At 34.2% G+C, this 15,951-nt stretch overlaps 1 protein-coding gene across 1 annotated transcript; it reads right to left on the minus strand.

Moving 5' to 3' along the window:
* Positions 1-437: 437 nt before the first annotated feature.
* LOC141696648 (putative LRR receptor-like serine/threonine-protein kinase At1g53440) lies at positions 438-11,051 on the minus strand. The gene is made up of 24 exons (XM_074500766.1): positions 10,574-11,051; positions 9,569-9,740; positions 8,346-8,417; positions 7,875-7,943; positions 7,610-7,681; positions 7,457-7,528; positions 6,681-6,752; positions 6,538-6,609; positions 6,351-6,422; positions 6,165-6,236; positions 6,001-6,075; positions 5,283-5,357; positions 5,034-5,099; positions 4,842-4,901; positions 4,725-4,763; positions 4,559-4,608; positions 4,088-4,449; positions 3,734-3,929; positions 3,521-3,658; positions 2,605-2,726; positions 2,093-2,303; positions 1,758-1,995; positions 1,223-1,373; positions 438-1,047 (listed from the first exon to the last, which is right to left on the minus strand). Exons 1-24 carry the CDS (start codon positions 10,668-10,670, stop codon positions 622-624), a joined length of 3,051 nt encoding a protein of 1,016 aa, XP_074356867.1. The 5' UTR covers positions 10,671-11,051; the 3' UTR covers positions 438-621.
* Between the last annotated feature and the right edge of the window lie 4,900 nt (positions 11,052-15,951).

The following is a 15,951-nucleotide window of genomic DNA, read 5'->3' on the forward strand; positions in this document are numbered from 1 at the left end:
TATTTTGTATAAAATTTGGTACAAAAATTACACCAAATGTAATTTTGCAGCAAATCTCACTTTTTATTTGTTTGGTTTGCACTATAATAGAGTTGCTCTTAGTATAATAGGGTTGCTCTTAGTATATATATTTCAGTATAAGTGATCAATGTGTTTAAAAGATTACTCAGTGATCAATGTGTTTAAAAGATTACTCCCTCCCTCTTTTGGCACTATTCATCGTAAGCGTAAGCGATTGACTGACTTTGTTGGATTCGTACTTATGAGTATTTTAATATAATGAAATTTTTATATTTAATATTAATACGAAATTAAAAATATTATATTGTTAAAAAAAAAGTAATTGACAAACGTGTCCAACACAAATAGTAAACGTTTTTAGTTTTTAGCGTAGGGAGTACTAAATTGAAATCATAGCTTGTACATAGACAAAAGAATTGTAAATCCAACTACATAATCAAAAGATATGTCTATTTACACGAGGAATGGAACAAAATTTGTGAAAGTATTGCCAGTCACTAGTCACCTCATGATATGTACATATATAAATAATATACTTGATAATTGAGCAAGAAATTCACTACACACTACATGAATTATATAGCCAGATGGAGTGAGAAATCACTCTATATTGACGTCATACAAATCCGGCAGAAGCTTGCTTGTTGAATTAGAATTGTGGACATCAGTATCCTTGCTCTGGAATGACATTGAAGTATCAATCCATGGACCATCCATTGACATGCTCCTTTCTGCTCGACTTTCCTGAGAGAATGTGTGTGACTGGCTGTCATGCGAAAGCTTTTCAAACGCTTTAAACCTCATATCCTCATCTGTCGTGGTTCGACTGACTGTTGGTGCTTCAACTTTCTTTTTCCCCTCAATCATGCTCACCACTGTAGACATTGGTGGCCTAAGGGTGGGAGATGGATTCGTGCATAACAGCGCCATGTTTAACATCCTTAGTGCCTCGTCTTTGGAGAAGTTTGTGCCAAGAATCGGGTCTACGAGATCCAAAAGATTTCCTTGCTCTTGAAGTACATATGCCTATGAAGAAACCAAAACGAAAACTATTTATACTTGCAAATTTACAAAAATTGAAAGATCAAAATGATCACTCAAAATCTTTCAGCTGCAAACGAATGTTTATTGTGATGACATTCCTCTAACAAAAAATCATATACTAACAATCAAGAAGTGCCCAAGAAGGCGTGATGCTTACCCAATCAAGAAGATAAACAAACTCCTCTTTTGGTCTGTAATTAGTATTGCTTTTCCCACTAACAATCTCCAGTGCAACAATCCCGAAGCTATACACATCTGCTTTGTCAGTCAGGTAACCCCTCATTGCATATTCTGGAGCCATATACCCTCTGAGAAGAAGAAGTGCAGAATCTATAGCGGTAAGTGTGGTGACAATACAATATCCGAGAAGGAAACTTAACTTTGGAATCAAAAACAAATTTATATCTAAATAAGTAGTTATCGCGGATAAAAAGGTACTATAATTGATACCTTTTCTTTCTATTGATGCATAACTAAGAAACCAATATTGAGATAATTGGTCCATGGAAACACAAAAACATGCCGCACGTAATATTGTCTTGTTTACATATATAAACATTAGTGTTGTGTTTAATAATTTTATTATATCTATTTTAGAAAATTGGAATGTAACTGCTTTTAACACTAGGCTGTTTCTAATACTGAAGATAAGTTCCGAAGTACCCAAAATACTATGAAAATCATATGCTCACATTGTTCCAGCAATTCGTGTGCTGATATGGGTGTTTTCTTCTTCATCAAGCTTAGCCAAACCAAAGTCGGATATCTTTGCATTAAGATCTTTATCAAGCAATACATTAGTAGCCTTGATGTCCCTGTGTACAATTTTCAACCTTGATTCCTCATGAAGATAAGCTAAGCCTCTTGCTATCTGCAAAAAGATTTTCTTTCTAGTTGGCCAATCCAGGTTAAGACGCTGATCGTCACGACCTATAAAAATTGAAGAGCCAAATTAGAGAAATAGATGGAAACTACAAATCCTCCACTATGGAAAAAAACAATGTAAAACATGAAGTGAAGTTCCTACCAAAAAGTGCTCTAGCAAGACTATTATTTTCCAAGTACTCGTATATTAGCAACAATTGGTTTCCTTCGATACAACATCCAAATAACTTCACAAGGTTTGGATGTTGCAAAGCAGATATCATGCCTATTTCATTTACAAATTCACGGTTTCCCTGTTTTGATTTGGAGGATAGCTGCTTCACAGCTATTACTGCGTCATCTGGTAGGACGCCCTACACGAAGCCAATAAATTAAAAAGTTATTCACCTTGGAGGTTACAAACATAAATTAAGCAAGCCTGATATTTGTAATGTTCTATATTGGAAGAATGTGTTGCGGAGAACCCTAAGAGAGAATGTGAAAACTGACATAATGCATCTGACAGCAACACATGACTTGAATATGCATAACGATACAATTGTATTCCTGTTTGCATGTGGACGCATGGCTAGGATTGTAGATCCAAGGTAGCAAGTTTCTTGAAGGCCTATGTTGCAATGCTATAAACTTTAGAAACAAATGTGCATAAAATACCTTGTAAACTGGCCCAAATCCTCCTTCACCAATCTTATTTGCAGGATCAAAGTTGTTGGTGGCAGCTTTGATTTGTCTTAAGCTAAAGTAACCAGTTTGTAATTCTATAGCTCCTCGGAGTTCTGTAACAAGGATATAGATCAGGTCATCAGAAATACTTTAGATGCATCATAATTCCCATTATTTTTGCAAAATAAGGATGCATAAGTAGTATGAAAATTTTAGGGCAATATTTGAACCTAGCTGCATAAGTTTATTTGCATCCACACCCCGAATTGCAGAACATTGGAACACAATGCTGAACTGTGGTTAAATTCTGAATGAATATGTTCTGCATGTAATTGCAGGCATGTTCATTCACTTATTTTAGTGGTGATACAAAATCAGGTGATCTTAGACAAATTTCTTTTCACCGCATATGATTTTAGCTACTTCTATTAGTCACTCTTTTAGGTATTTACAACCAGAACCCTAAAAGTGCATTTTTAATGTGCAGCATTTGGTGCCGTAAGTACAAGTCTATGCCACCTGCATCGCACCACCAATGGAATTTTAAAGCTTAAATTTGCTTTTCCATGGAAAATATATAATTTAAAATAATTTAAAAATTTAAAAATTTAGCAAATGAATAAAAAATGTAATAGTTTCCAAAATCCAGTCAGTTTACCATGGAGATACAAATTTAAAATGTAGTGTTGCAATTTCAATATATCTTTGGTAATTGGTAATCCTCTATGTTATTTCAACTCTATACACTGAAGTGCGTGTCATATACTATACAGTATGTAAAAGAATCCATATCTGACTCTTTTCTGGGCAAAGGAAAGTTAGGTTGCATAAACCTACTTGACAACTTGTATTAACTTATGTAATGGATTCTTTCAAAAAATAAAAACTTATGTAATGGATCTCTCACCTTTATCTTCAATATATTTTCCTCCTAGGAAACCTTTTTTCCAAAGTACTAATAAAATCAAGGAGACGCCCGAAATTGAACCAACCACGATGCCGACTATAGTTCCAGTAGATAAACCGCCAGTGTCAACATGAAAGTCTACAAGAAGAATATGATAACTCAGGATAGGTGGTGTGAATCTAAGTCCAGTGCTCAAGTTTTGGGATTACTTACTTGGTGTTACAGCGATTGCGGATATAAGTGGTCCATACACACCTCTGTCAGGAATTGCAGTAGTCCCCTTTCCTGCCCAATACAGGTGGATCTCCAAAGTACCATCATCGACAGTAACATCATATTCCAAGATAACTGGCAAACCGAATCCCGTGGCATTCTCAGCAATGTTAAAGTTCTTCTGAACAACTTTTCCCTTTATAAAGAAGAAATTTAAGCTCGGATTAATAGCTACTACAACCCTATTTTTAAAGCTAAAAAGAATATGTTATCCCGCCAAAACTTAATAACTAGACGTGTTAATCCAAGATTTCAATCATTGCACTGTGCTGACATATTTAACCTCCTACTTACTTGGATATATACATCGAAAATGCGCCTCCCGCTGCTGCTAAATGTGTTGTCATTAGAGAACTGTATTTCAGCAAAGTGGAGGCGAACTTTATAACTACCTTTTCGCAAGCAAAGACCGTAATATCTAAGTGAAGAAGGAGCGAGGCGGGCAGTTTTATATATGTCTGCTCCGGTTTTATTATTGTTTATTGCAACAAAGCTAGCTTTGTCATTGTTCAGAAACAGTCCTGTACTACTATATGCCCATTTTTCTGAAGAGTAAGCAGAAAAGTATGATGGACCTTGTCCAACCGAGTCTTCCTCGTACTCATTTCCTTCCCATTCCGTTTTCGTTCCTCCACAGTTGATAAACAGTGAGTAATCTGCGGATTTGACAAAAGCTTTTTACATACTAATACAATATGGAGGCAAGTTTGACTCTTAAATTACTTCTGCATCATAAATAGAGATTCAGATAGGTTTTGCACTTACACTGAGGATTTCGGGAGCAAGGGAGGTCTTTTTTTAAGCACCAAGCAACTCTACAATAATAATTAGAATCAGTTCACTTAATGCTTCTAGAAAACTAGTAGACGACACAAGTTAGATCACTGAATGCTTTGAAAAACTAGTAGATGACGTGTCTGTAGGAACTTACGAAGTGCTTGTTGAAGATAAATGGCTGGAAACTAGGTTCCTGTAATAAATACAGAAGGCATTCTAAGCAACACGGATATTTCTATTAACAGAAAATACAAATGGAAAAGAATTTTACACATTAGACGGCTGACAGCTATACTGATCTGTACGTGTAAAATTGTTATAGGATACATCACTGCAAGCAAAAATGGTTATGAAATTTGTAAATAAAGTTTAAAATGAAATTAATAAAGACTTAACCATGTATACGGCTTCACTTATAGCTGAGTACAAATATATTGAACCAAAAGCTAGGTAAAGAACTAACAAATTTTCTTTGCTGCTAGAAATCCAACGCGGTACATCTCCCGTTAACGAATTATTATTCAGAAACCTACAGTCACATACAAAATAGTATCAGACTTGTGAGTATTAAGCATATTACATTAAATAGATAGATAGAAATTTGAGAAAGAAACTAAAAATTACACAAGCCCGAGTCAGTTGCCAGTTTGCCATTTAAATTAATAATTTTATGGAATTAAAAGGTTCACGTATTTGATTATAGGTCACGTACAAAAAATTCATATTCAAGTTCAAGGGTTCCAGTGAATCTGGGATTTGGCCATTCAATTTATTGAAGCTCAGATCTCTGCAAAATAAGAAAATTGTTAAACTCAACCACATAATAAAAATGGAAATGCGATATCTTTCCACAAGCATAAATGTTTCTACAGGTTTCTTTCAGCAACCGCAGCAGCATAATAGACACTATTTAGTATACAAGCATGTAATGCTATTATCATAGGACTTCAATAATAAAATAAAATATATCTAACTGAAAATCAGTCCCCTGACATGACTAAGAAATTTAGTTGTTGTTGATAAAATTCACCAATTGACAAACACATCAGGAGAATGAGAACAGCTTTAATATGATTATTTTCTACATTTTTATTCTACGAACACATAAAATATAGAATTTGTTTAACTCCAATAAACAATCCAAAGAACCTTGTATTTTACAGAATTATTTTCTAAATGCATGCACGGAACAAGTTAATTAATTTTTAACAGAAAGCTTGAAGTATTTTACATGTATTTAAATAGGAAATTGCGATACTTACCAAAAAGAGGTCTACGTAATAATTAATTTATTTTAGAATAGGTAAAGAGTGCTTTGTAATCCACACACATACAAAACACATTTTGGGGAACAATATATCTAAAAACTATCATTAGATAGAAGAACACAAAATGATTAGACTTATTGAGCAAAAACAAGACTAGCTTACAGGTTTTTAAGTTTAGTAAATCCTTCTCCTAGGTATCCTGGAATTGTACCCGTGATCAAGCAATTTCTCAATACCCTGCACCATTAAAAAAAGATTGTACGAGTCATAAATAAAGGGGACACGTTTTCATGGGACATAAAAAATTTATTATACAATTAACTCACAGATATTCCATGCTTTTCATGTCTTCTAAATCAGGGAAGGTTGAGTCTGCACCACTCAAATCAGATATCCTCCTGCCAACAGAAAGCAAGAATTTAAGCAACTATTCTGAAAAGTGTGAACAGAAAATTTATTAAAACAACAGATTGTAAGTTGTTAAGCATGGCTAGGTACTTGTCTTTTCTTACAGTTCTTTCAGGTTTTTCATACTGGAGATGCTCAAAGGAATGGGACCTGTCATTCCTGTGCCCTGCAAGTCCCTACAACATATTACTGGAAATTTAGTGCAAGGTACATGGAAGCATGGTTTTCTTAAATTTTTAACAAGTAACCTAATAGAAACAAACTGAAGAATAATCGACAAAAAGTACTCACAGTCTCGTGATATTTGTCCAGTTTCCAATAAAATTTGGTATCCTACCTGATAATCCACTCCCGTCTATCCTGCTGTAAGCAGTATATAATTTTCAGACAATCTGCCAAGTTTAGATATGAAGTACAGATTGAGTTGTACTTACAAATCTGATAGATTCTTCAAGTTGCCATAAGTCTCTGGTATAGTTCCATTAAAATTATTTGCTGATAGCAAGCTGTGCAAATTGTTAGCATAAATCCCGTCAATATATAAATAACTATTACAATGTTATATAATGATGCGAGATGTTCAAGGTACGTTTTCCTTTTGAGTAAAAGCATATTAAGCTTAAACATATGAAAAACAGAACAGAAAAATCCAACAATATTGGAATGCTAAAAGTATAACTCCTAGGCTATTGAGAACGAATCAAATCAGATCGTTCTATTTCTCAATCTTCCTGATTTGCTCCTACAGAACCAAGACAGAAAAGATTGAAAAACAAGTGGAATTGGAAGAATGAAGCCACTTGATAAAAAATAAATACACACATTCCGAGATTCCGCCAATAAATTAAAGAGTTTGTGATTTCTCTCACTATAATCTTTGCTTAAAAAACATTAAACTGAATCTTACATTGATAACACAAATCGTGAAATGAAACTACTAGCAGCCAATATATCTTTAGTTTTTGCCATTCCCACAATTCACAGATTTAGGTTGAGCACTACACTATAATACAATGTGAATCATAGAAGGAAAATAGAATCTAAAGGCCAAAAGTTTTCTATTAGTGCGCCTCAAATTCACAATATTTAGACATTTAATTAAATATAAATATCTATTAAAAATAAATAGATATGCAAATTTTCAAATGGTTTAGTGATTTGGATCAATTACTAGCCAAAGATCGATGGATATTTAGATTAGAAGTCTTACAGTCTCCTCAAGCCACTTAAGCTTCCAAGTTTTTCAGGAAGAGGCCCTTCAAGTTCATTATCATCCAACACCCTGGAAATTCAGTCCAGATTAAGTCAAAAAACGGTTTTTACTAAGGAATCCAATTATGTACAGATCATATTGTTTACTCACAGTTCCTCAAGTGTAGAAATATTGGCTATTTCTGGTGGAATCAAGCCACCGACACGATTTCCTAGAAGGGATCTGCAGAAAGAAGAGTGGTAATTTACCAACTGCTCTAGCAGTTCATGCTTGGAAAACTAAAATAAAAGACGACTTCATTGTTCTACTATAGCCACACACAGAGGCCCTTAAAAATAAATATATGTTTATTATAGTACTATCGCCACACAGAAAGGCCCTCGTGAAATAAGCAAGTTTCAAAACAAAATCGTACAGAAAGTTGACGCGCAGCCGACCAAAAGCCTTGGGAATGGTTCCGTTGATATTGTTACGGGACAATTCTCTGTATAATAAACACAAAAGTTTCTGTTAGGTCAATGTTATGCTTCAATTTCAAATTAATGTTAAAGGAACCAGAAAAGTTGAGCTTAATTAAAAGAATCTTGGCAAAGTTAATATACAACAATGCATAAGACTGAAGAATGCTCCAAGAACCTAATTCTTTTACATAAAATTTCTTAAATCAGAGCTGGTGAATAAATATTTCAGCATACTCGCAATTTAATCCGTAAATACTTAACTTGTATTTAGCAAAAAAACACCTAACTTATTTAGCAAAAAAAACACACCTAACTTGAGGTTTGACCAAACAGGTTCAAGGAAAATACTATGTAAAGGATGGCAATCACTCATATGGCATATGAGCATCCAAATTATATCAGCAAGCCAAAAGACAGATACTTACATTTTGATTAAATTAGGCAGGCTTACAAATTCAACAGGTAATTCTCCGGTAAGATTTAAACCCTTCATCTCACTGCAAATATGCACAAAGTAAACCTTAGAATGAAGAAATACTGAATATTTCGACTAAGTCCTAAATGCGCAAGCAATAGCCAGTTATCTAATTATATGAGGTTAGTATTGCATTAAAAATATAGCACAGAGAAGTCTCAAATTTAATTTGAATCACATTTGTTTTGTTTAACTGGTATATGACATGTTATTAACCATAGCAAGATGATCTTTTTTGGTTTCAGAAATACTGCATTCACTATGCAAACTAAACAGTCAATGCAACTTTTTTTGACTTTTGCTACCAGGAAGCAGGTGCGTTGGAAGATGCAAACTTTCCTAGTAAAAACGTATTCTTAAAATTAAGTGAAAAAAACCCTGTTCCAAATGGAGAGGAGAAAACTGGATTTAAGCTCGGAAGCTGGAGTAAATTTGCAGCTTCTATCAATTGAAACTTAAAAAGAAAACTAGAAACACCTTTCTTTAATATTTTAAGTGAGCGGATGATTCTCTCTCTCTCTCCCTCCCTCTCCCTCCCTCTCCCTCCCTCTCCCCCTCCCTCTCCCTTCCTCCCTCCCTCTCCCCCCCTCTCTCTCTTCCCCCCCTCTCCCTCCCTCTCCCCCTCTTAAATTTAAGAGTTAAAAGGATTACAGGATCAGATAAATAAGTGTAGATTTGATTTTTATAGATTTAGAATAAGGTGATATGGGGATATTTGGAGGATTAATGTCAGAAATCAAGTTCAAAATATATTTACCAAAGAAATATTACCAGTAAAGTGATAATAAATTAAGTTACTAAACAATGCATAAAATGTTCAAAAGATTAATTATTAATAATTAATTAAATGAAAATTGTACAGATAAAAGAAGCTAAGAACTGAAACTAAAAGAAATCCAAACACAATTAAGCCACACTTCAGCATGTGATCAGCTCTAGGTACTAGCACCAAGTAGCCCCAAAAAAACATGAGCTTGAGTGAAATTTTTTATGGTAGTTTGCCAATATAATTTTAGATTGTAAAAAAATTAACATTATCTGTTACGAAGCATGATTTAAAATGTTCCACAGTGCAAGAGCAACAAGAAAAAACATTACAGGTCCTTTGTTATGTTTTTTAACATATCAACAATGGGGAGTTGAAAGTTTAGAGTTAGTAGAACAGGATCATACATTTCGGTAACATGGCAAACAGTGCTCCCGTTAAACGAGCAGTCACAAATGACGTTGCTAAGGATCTTGTTACCAAGTGTCTTATTGAAATCTCCAGGACTAGTGCAGGAACTTTGGCTGAGGGTCCAATATGTGTTACCCAGTCTCGCAGATATCGTCTTAAGAGTTTGAACTGTTTCACGAAGATAATTCAACAAAGATAATTCAGGAACATGTAATCAAACCTAATCATAAAACAATCCCATATTAATACAAACAATATGCATGACAATAGCTAAAAAATTAATATTTACAGCACGATAACCATCCCTTTCAATCTCTATGGCTATCTAATAAACTTTGCAGAATTTCGACATCACTTGGCAATACAGGTATGTAGAAATACATCCATCTACTGATAAAAATATAAGTACACTGGATTTACTACATTTCACAGTTGATTCATGTCTTAAGGAGATAAGCTATGTTACTCAGACTCGGCTAAAAGTGTCCGACATGGATACGTGTTCCAAGTATCGGACTTGGCAACATCTTGAAAAATATACATGTTTTTGGCCTATATTAAGTGTCCAACTCCGAGTCGTGTCCGACACGGGTACTCGGAAGTAAAAGAAGAGTCCGAGCAACATTGGAGATAAGACAGTTACTTTAATGGACTGTGTATAATGCAAAAAAAAAAATAAGACATTTAAAGCCTAAAGACAAGGCATGTTACTAATCAAGATTTATGATTCATGAAAGGTCAAATATCATTTTTAATAAATTATGAAAGTACCTTTAAGCCAAAGTTTCAACAAGTGAACAAATTATATGAGCAAAGCACCAAAACCAACAAAAATCAAGATAATTTCAAAGACCAAGTAAAAGAACTAACCCAGATTCAGAAAACACATTTACAGTTAACACAACATCACCACATATTAGTAGAAAAACAAAAGGTTAATAAAATTATTTTTTTTAAAAACCATTTAAAAGTAAAAAGTTGAAGAACAGTAGATATAGTACCTTCATCTTCAGGCAAGAGTTGAGCATCAGATCTAAAGCAACCAAGAAACATGAAATTAAACAAAAGTAGAACATATATGTTGTTAAAAGACTCCATTGGTTTGAAACTTTGTACACTTAGTATGTGTTCTTGAGGATTTAAGTTAGTATGGAGATGAGCAAACACACATGATACAGAGAAAAGTTTAGTGTGGGTAAATGGATAGCAAAACAACAAACTTGAAAATGAGATGGTAAGTAATATCTAGTATAAACAAACAAAGAACATATGTAACAAGGGATGTTGTAGGGAAGGGAATGGTAGTTGGTAGAGAGAGAGAGAGAGACAGACAGAGAGATATAGAAAGAGAAAGGGAGAGATGGATAGATAGAGAGAGAGATAGAAAGAGGGGGGGGAGAGACTAACAAGGGATGTTGTAGGGAAGGGAATGGTAGTTGAGAGAGGGAGAGAGAGGGAGAGAGGGAGAGAGAGAGAGGGGGGGAGGGAGAGAGAGAGAGAGAGGGGGGGGAGAGAGAGAGAGAGGGGGGGGGGAGGGAGAGAGAGGGGGGAGGGAGAGAGAGGGAGGGAGAGGGAGAGCGAGAGAGAAAGAGAGAGGGAGAGATAGATAGAGAGAGAGATGTGCGAGAGAGAGAGAATGTGACAGAGAGAGGCGGGAGAGAAAAACCGTCAAAAAATGGAAACGAAATCCGTGTTTTTTGAATATTAGTAAAGGGAGAGGTATGCAAATGATACACGGTCCAGAAGCATTAAATGAAGCAAAAGGTTCCTTAAATTATTTAATGTGTTTGGGTTTTGTTTAAGATTTGGTCAAAAGATTTATGTATGACATTTCTTTTAGTTTAGTTGGTAGGAAATGAATAAGCCGCCGGCTTATGTGAAAACTGAAAAGTCATCGTCATCTTAGTTAGTCGTTAATCATTTGTTAATTCAAATTACTACTCCCTCCGTATCATTTTGTTCTTCCTCTTTTAACTTTCGGTACTGTTCACGGTAAGCGATTGACTACTAATTTACGTCTAATCTATAATATCAAACATAGTCATGAGTGATCTCGTTGGATTCGTATTTATCAGTACTTTAATACAGTGAAACTTTTATATTTAATACTAATACGAATTTAAAGATATTAACAATCAAAAGTATGTATTGGCAAATGTGTCACACACAAATAGGAAACGTTTTTAGGGACCGAGGAGTAACAAACATTCACTTCAATATTTAGCAACAACAAAAAACCTAAAATATCCCCGCTTGGATTGGAAGAAGTCACATCTATTATGATTTTTTTTAAATGACCTAACCCGACATTTGTCATGTTTTAATTTCTTGATGCATATCTATTAACGAATTTTAAAAGTATATATCTTATACATTAGCATTTGAAAATAATTATTATATAAATATATATGCACATAACATGTAAAATATTGAAAAATAATATTACGAGAAAAATAATATATAGAAATTAACTGAAATAAAATTAATAATCATCCCTATCTCATCACTTTTTAAAATAAAATATTAAAATTATCATTGATCTTTTATTGGTGAAAAATTAAGATAACCACCATTTACGCAGATTTGTCCAAAATGTTGATTGGCGGGATGTCTGCCCAAAATACCCAATGAATACGCATTCTCCGTGTGCGAATCCCACTTTTAAAAAAATTGTAAAGAACACACATGTAGAACATGTGTCATTTTTTTACTTTTAGCAAATACGCATCACGAAAATGCGTATTCTTATTAAATTCAAAAAGAAACACGCATGCTTAACATGCGTGTTCTTTACAAATTCTAAAAAACTAAATACACATGTTAAACATGCATAATTCGTGGGCATTTAAGACGAAACCTCGCGTATACATGCATTTCGGGCACTAGAGACTGAAAAGTGGTGTGTTTTGGGTATTTTTTCCTCTTTTATCTCCTACCTTGTTCACTTTTTAAAACTGCAAATTGTACAGATTAAGTAAAATTGTGGGAATGTCACAATTTATGATTAAACTTTATTTAAACATAGTGTTACATTACTGAGCTAATTTAAAAAGAGTAATATTAGAGTTAAAAAAATTATAAAATATTATTATAAAATAATGTTGACAGTATAAAATAATTTAATTTATATTATTGTGTCAATAGGGGAGGTCCATTTACAATTAGGTAATAAAAATATCACGTCATTTGGTAATCATTTGAAAACTAATTTTATACCACTAAGAGCATCTATAATGTCATTTGCTATAATTGGTTGGCTAAATTCGACTTGTAGGATAAATTGTAAAATTTGTTGAACCAAGTATTGGCTATATTGGTTAGTTATATTTTAAAAATAGTATGTTAATAAAATTTTATGTTGTTATAAATAGAATATATTATTTCAATATGTTAATAAATGAATAATTTTTTTTACAGATTTCTTACTGGTCTCTAGTGGTTCAACAAATATAGCCAACACCAAGTGGTCGGCTATATTTATAAATAAGGGGAATGTAACAGTGTAGATGATTTTTTTTTACATAATTTCTATATTTTTTATTTATAGTATGTATTAATGATTTTTAGCTAGATTTTTAGCTAAAGATTCTATGTGGTTGGAGATGCTCAAGAGCATCTCCAATAGTGTTAGTTATAATTGGTTGGCTAAATTGGATATGTAGAATAATATGTAAAATTTGTTGAACCTGTAAGGTATTGTGTTTCGATGGTATTGCCTATATTGGTTAGCTATATTTTAAAAATAGCATGTTATTAAAATTTTATGTTGTTATAAATAGAATACATTACTTCAATATGGTAATAAGTGATTAGTTTTTTTTTTTACAGATTTCTTACAGGTCTGTAGTGGTTCAACAAATATAGTCAAAATCAAGAGGTTGACTATATTTATAGATAAGGGGAATGCACCATTGAAGATGATTTTTTTTACATAATCTCTATATTTTTTATTTATAATATGTATTAATGATTTTTAGCTAGATTTTTAGGTAAAGGTGCTATGTGGTTGGAGATGCTCTAATGGTCTTTTATTTGACAAGGTTATTTATTTATCCTTTTGACTAATTTGACTTATATGTCTTATAATTGAGTATATATCCCCACAAATTTCGGAGGTGAGCGAGAATCGAATCGACGACAACAAATAAGCCCTTAACTACCTGACTTATCTCATCGCGCTCAAATAAACAAATTTATTTAATCGTAAATGTATTTGTTTATCAATGTTTAACTGTACCTATCTTCGACACGGAAGGAGTTGACTAAAATGAACGTCTTTAGTTACAGAGGAGGTGAGTCCTATCCTATGTGTTTATTTCTATTTTTATTGCAAGTTGCTGTTCTGATCAAGTTTGTTTTTGCAACTTGCATTTAGCTAATGCCATTCATTTCTAGCGAAATTAAATTAACCAGTTGTGACGAATTATGAATTATTGGGGACTCAAATATTAATAATACTGTCTTTCTCCCTCTACATAGTATATACTGGGGACTAGATTCAACACATATTTTAACGTTAAAGATATAATTTCGTAAATAGTTTTGATTTTTTTTTCTTTTTGAATAAAAATTTGATATTTAAAATTTAATATAAAAAATAAAAAATAAATCGTAAAAATATACTTTATATTCAACTTAAAATACGTGTCGAACATTGAAAAACAGTATACAATTGGATGGGACGAATGAAGTATCACTTTTTTACGAGGAATTACAAAGATCCCAAAAATAGATTTAAAAATTTGTCAATGACACACGGTAATAATTTATTGATAATAATTGTATAAAATGACAAGCTGATGAATACATAATTGTATACAACTGGTGTAGTAGAAGTCAATGACATAATTTAGATCATTTGGATTGAGGACTCTCCTCCTGTTTCAGCCATCATTTTGAGTCTTGATACATGCAACAGTCCATGGTTTTCTTCTATACCTGTATGATCATGATTTATGTTATGTTTCCGTCCCTTTCAATTTCTTAACAATGAAAATGATACGAAGAAATGTATATTCAATACTGAATTTTACTTTTCTTTTACTACAATTCGTTTCAATTTTGATATATAATTCATATAAAAGAAAACTGGACCTAAGGTTGTTCTCAAGTAAATTACATGATATTGTTGATGGAGGAATCTGGTAACAACAAAGATTGAGGTTTCTCGCCGGAATTAAGATCTATGACGGTGGTTCTTCGCCGAAAAATCAAGCAGTGTATGGTGGTTTGTGGTTGTTTTGGGCTGAGATTGATCAGAGTAAGTGGTGGCTCTGTTATCAGCTCTCAACTTCTTACCCCTCTCAATGTGCCTACGTACCCTTTATGTAGGGATCAAGCCTGACGTAGTTTTTGTGAAACAAGAAATCTAATAGGCTTAGACTTCTTATTCCTAGGCCCGGTAGAAACCCATCCAGAATCCATCTTCCGCTAGCTTTAGGAATGTCCAACAATGAGGCCCAACCGCGAAAGCCCAAGGCTCGTCCGTAATCGTAGGACTTCACGGATAGTGCATCTCCCTACGCAAGGATAACATTCCGCTACACCTATCTCCCTTGATTTACGAACACAAGTATAGCCACGGTTCACCCCAAGTGCCAGACGCATCTCTGTCCCCCGAATGAGGATAACCCACCAGATAACAGGACAGGTGATCCCAAGCTCTTGGGTGCAAAGTGAAGGATGACTCAAAAGTTCTCCAACGAGGACACCCGTTGAATACAAGAACAGAGCTCCCAAAGCACACACCAAAGTTAACCCCGCATCCCCAACGAGGACACTCGTTGAATACAGGAGGAGGCCTTCAATCATCAGGCATACCCCTGGAGGCCTTCAAGCTTTTCACGGACATCCCCCTCCTTGACCGTCTCAAGGAGGGAATTCTTCAAAGAGTACCTGCAACAAATACGTTAGTAAAGATAGCCATCCATTGCTCATTTCCATGTACTTTTGTCCTGATGTCACTATTGAGAGTGTATTGACCAAACACAGGACGCGTCCTAAGACCCTGGGCGCGTCCTCACCTTTATGAAGCATGTATTGTTTCCTCAACAACCGCCTCTCACAGCATTTCACAGTGACAGGACGCGTCCTCCAGCTTCCATTGCCAGAAGACCACAATTGCCAGATACTTTCACCATGGTGGACGCGTCCACAATGCCTGGGCGCGTTCTGCCCTAATCATGTACCTTCAAGCTTTCTTATCATAAAGCCATCCTCACAAAACACACCCTCAAAATTGGGCGCGTCCTGTATGTCTTGACGCGTCCTCACCTTCTACAACGCAATACTGAGTTTGACCGTAATTAATCCGTGTTTAACCCACGTCAATCAAATGCCAAATTTTGGGTATAACAACTACCCCCCAAATTCCATTTGC

This window comes from Apium graveolens, chromosome 11, assembly GCF_009905375.1.
Source record: "Apium graveolens cultivar Ventura chromosome 11, ASM990537v1, whole genome shotgun sequence".
NCBI lineage: Eukaryota > Viridiplantae > Streptophyta > Magnoliopsida > Apiales > Apiaceae > Apium > Apium graveolens.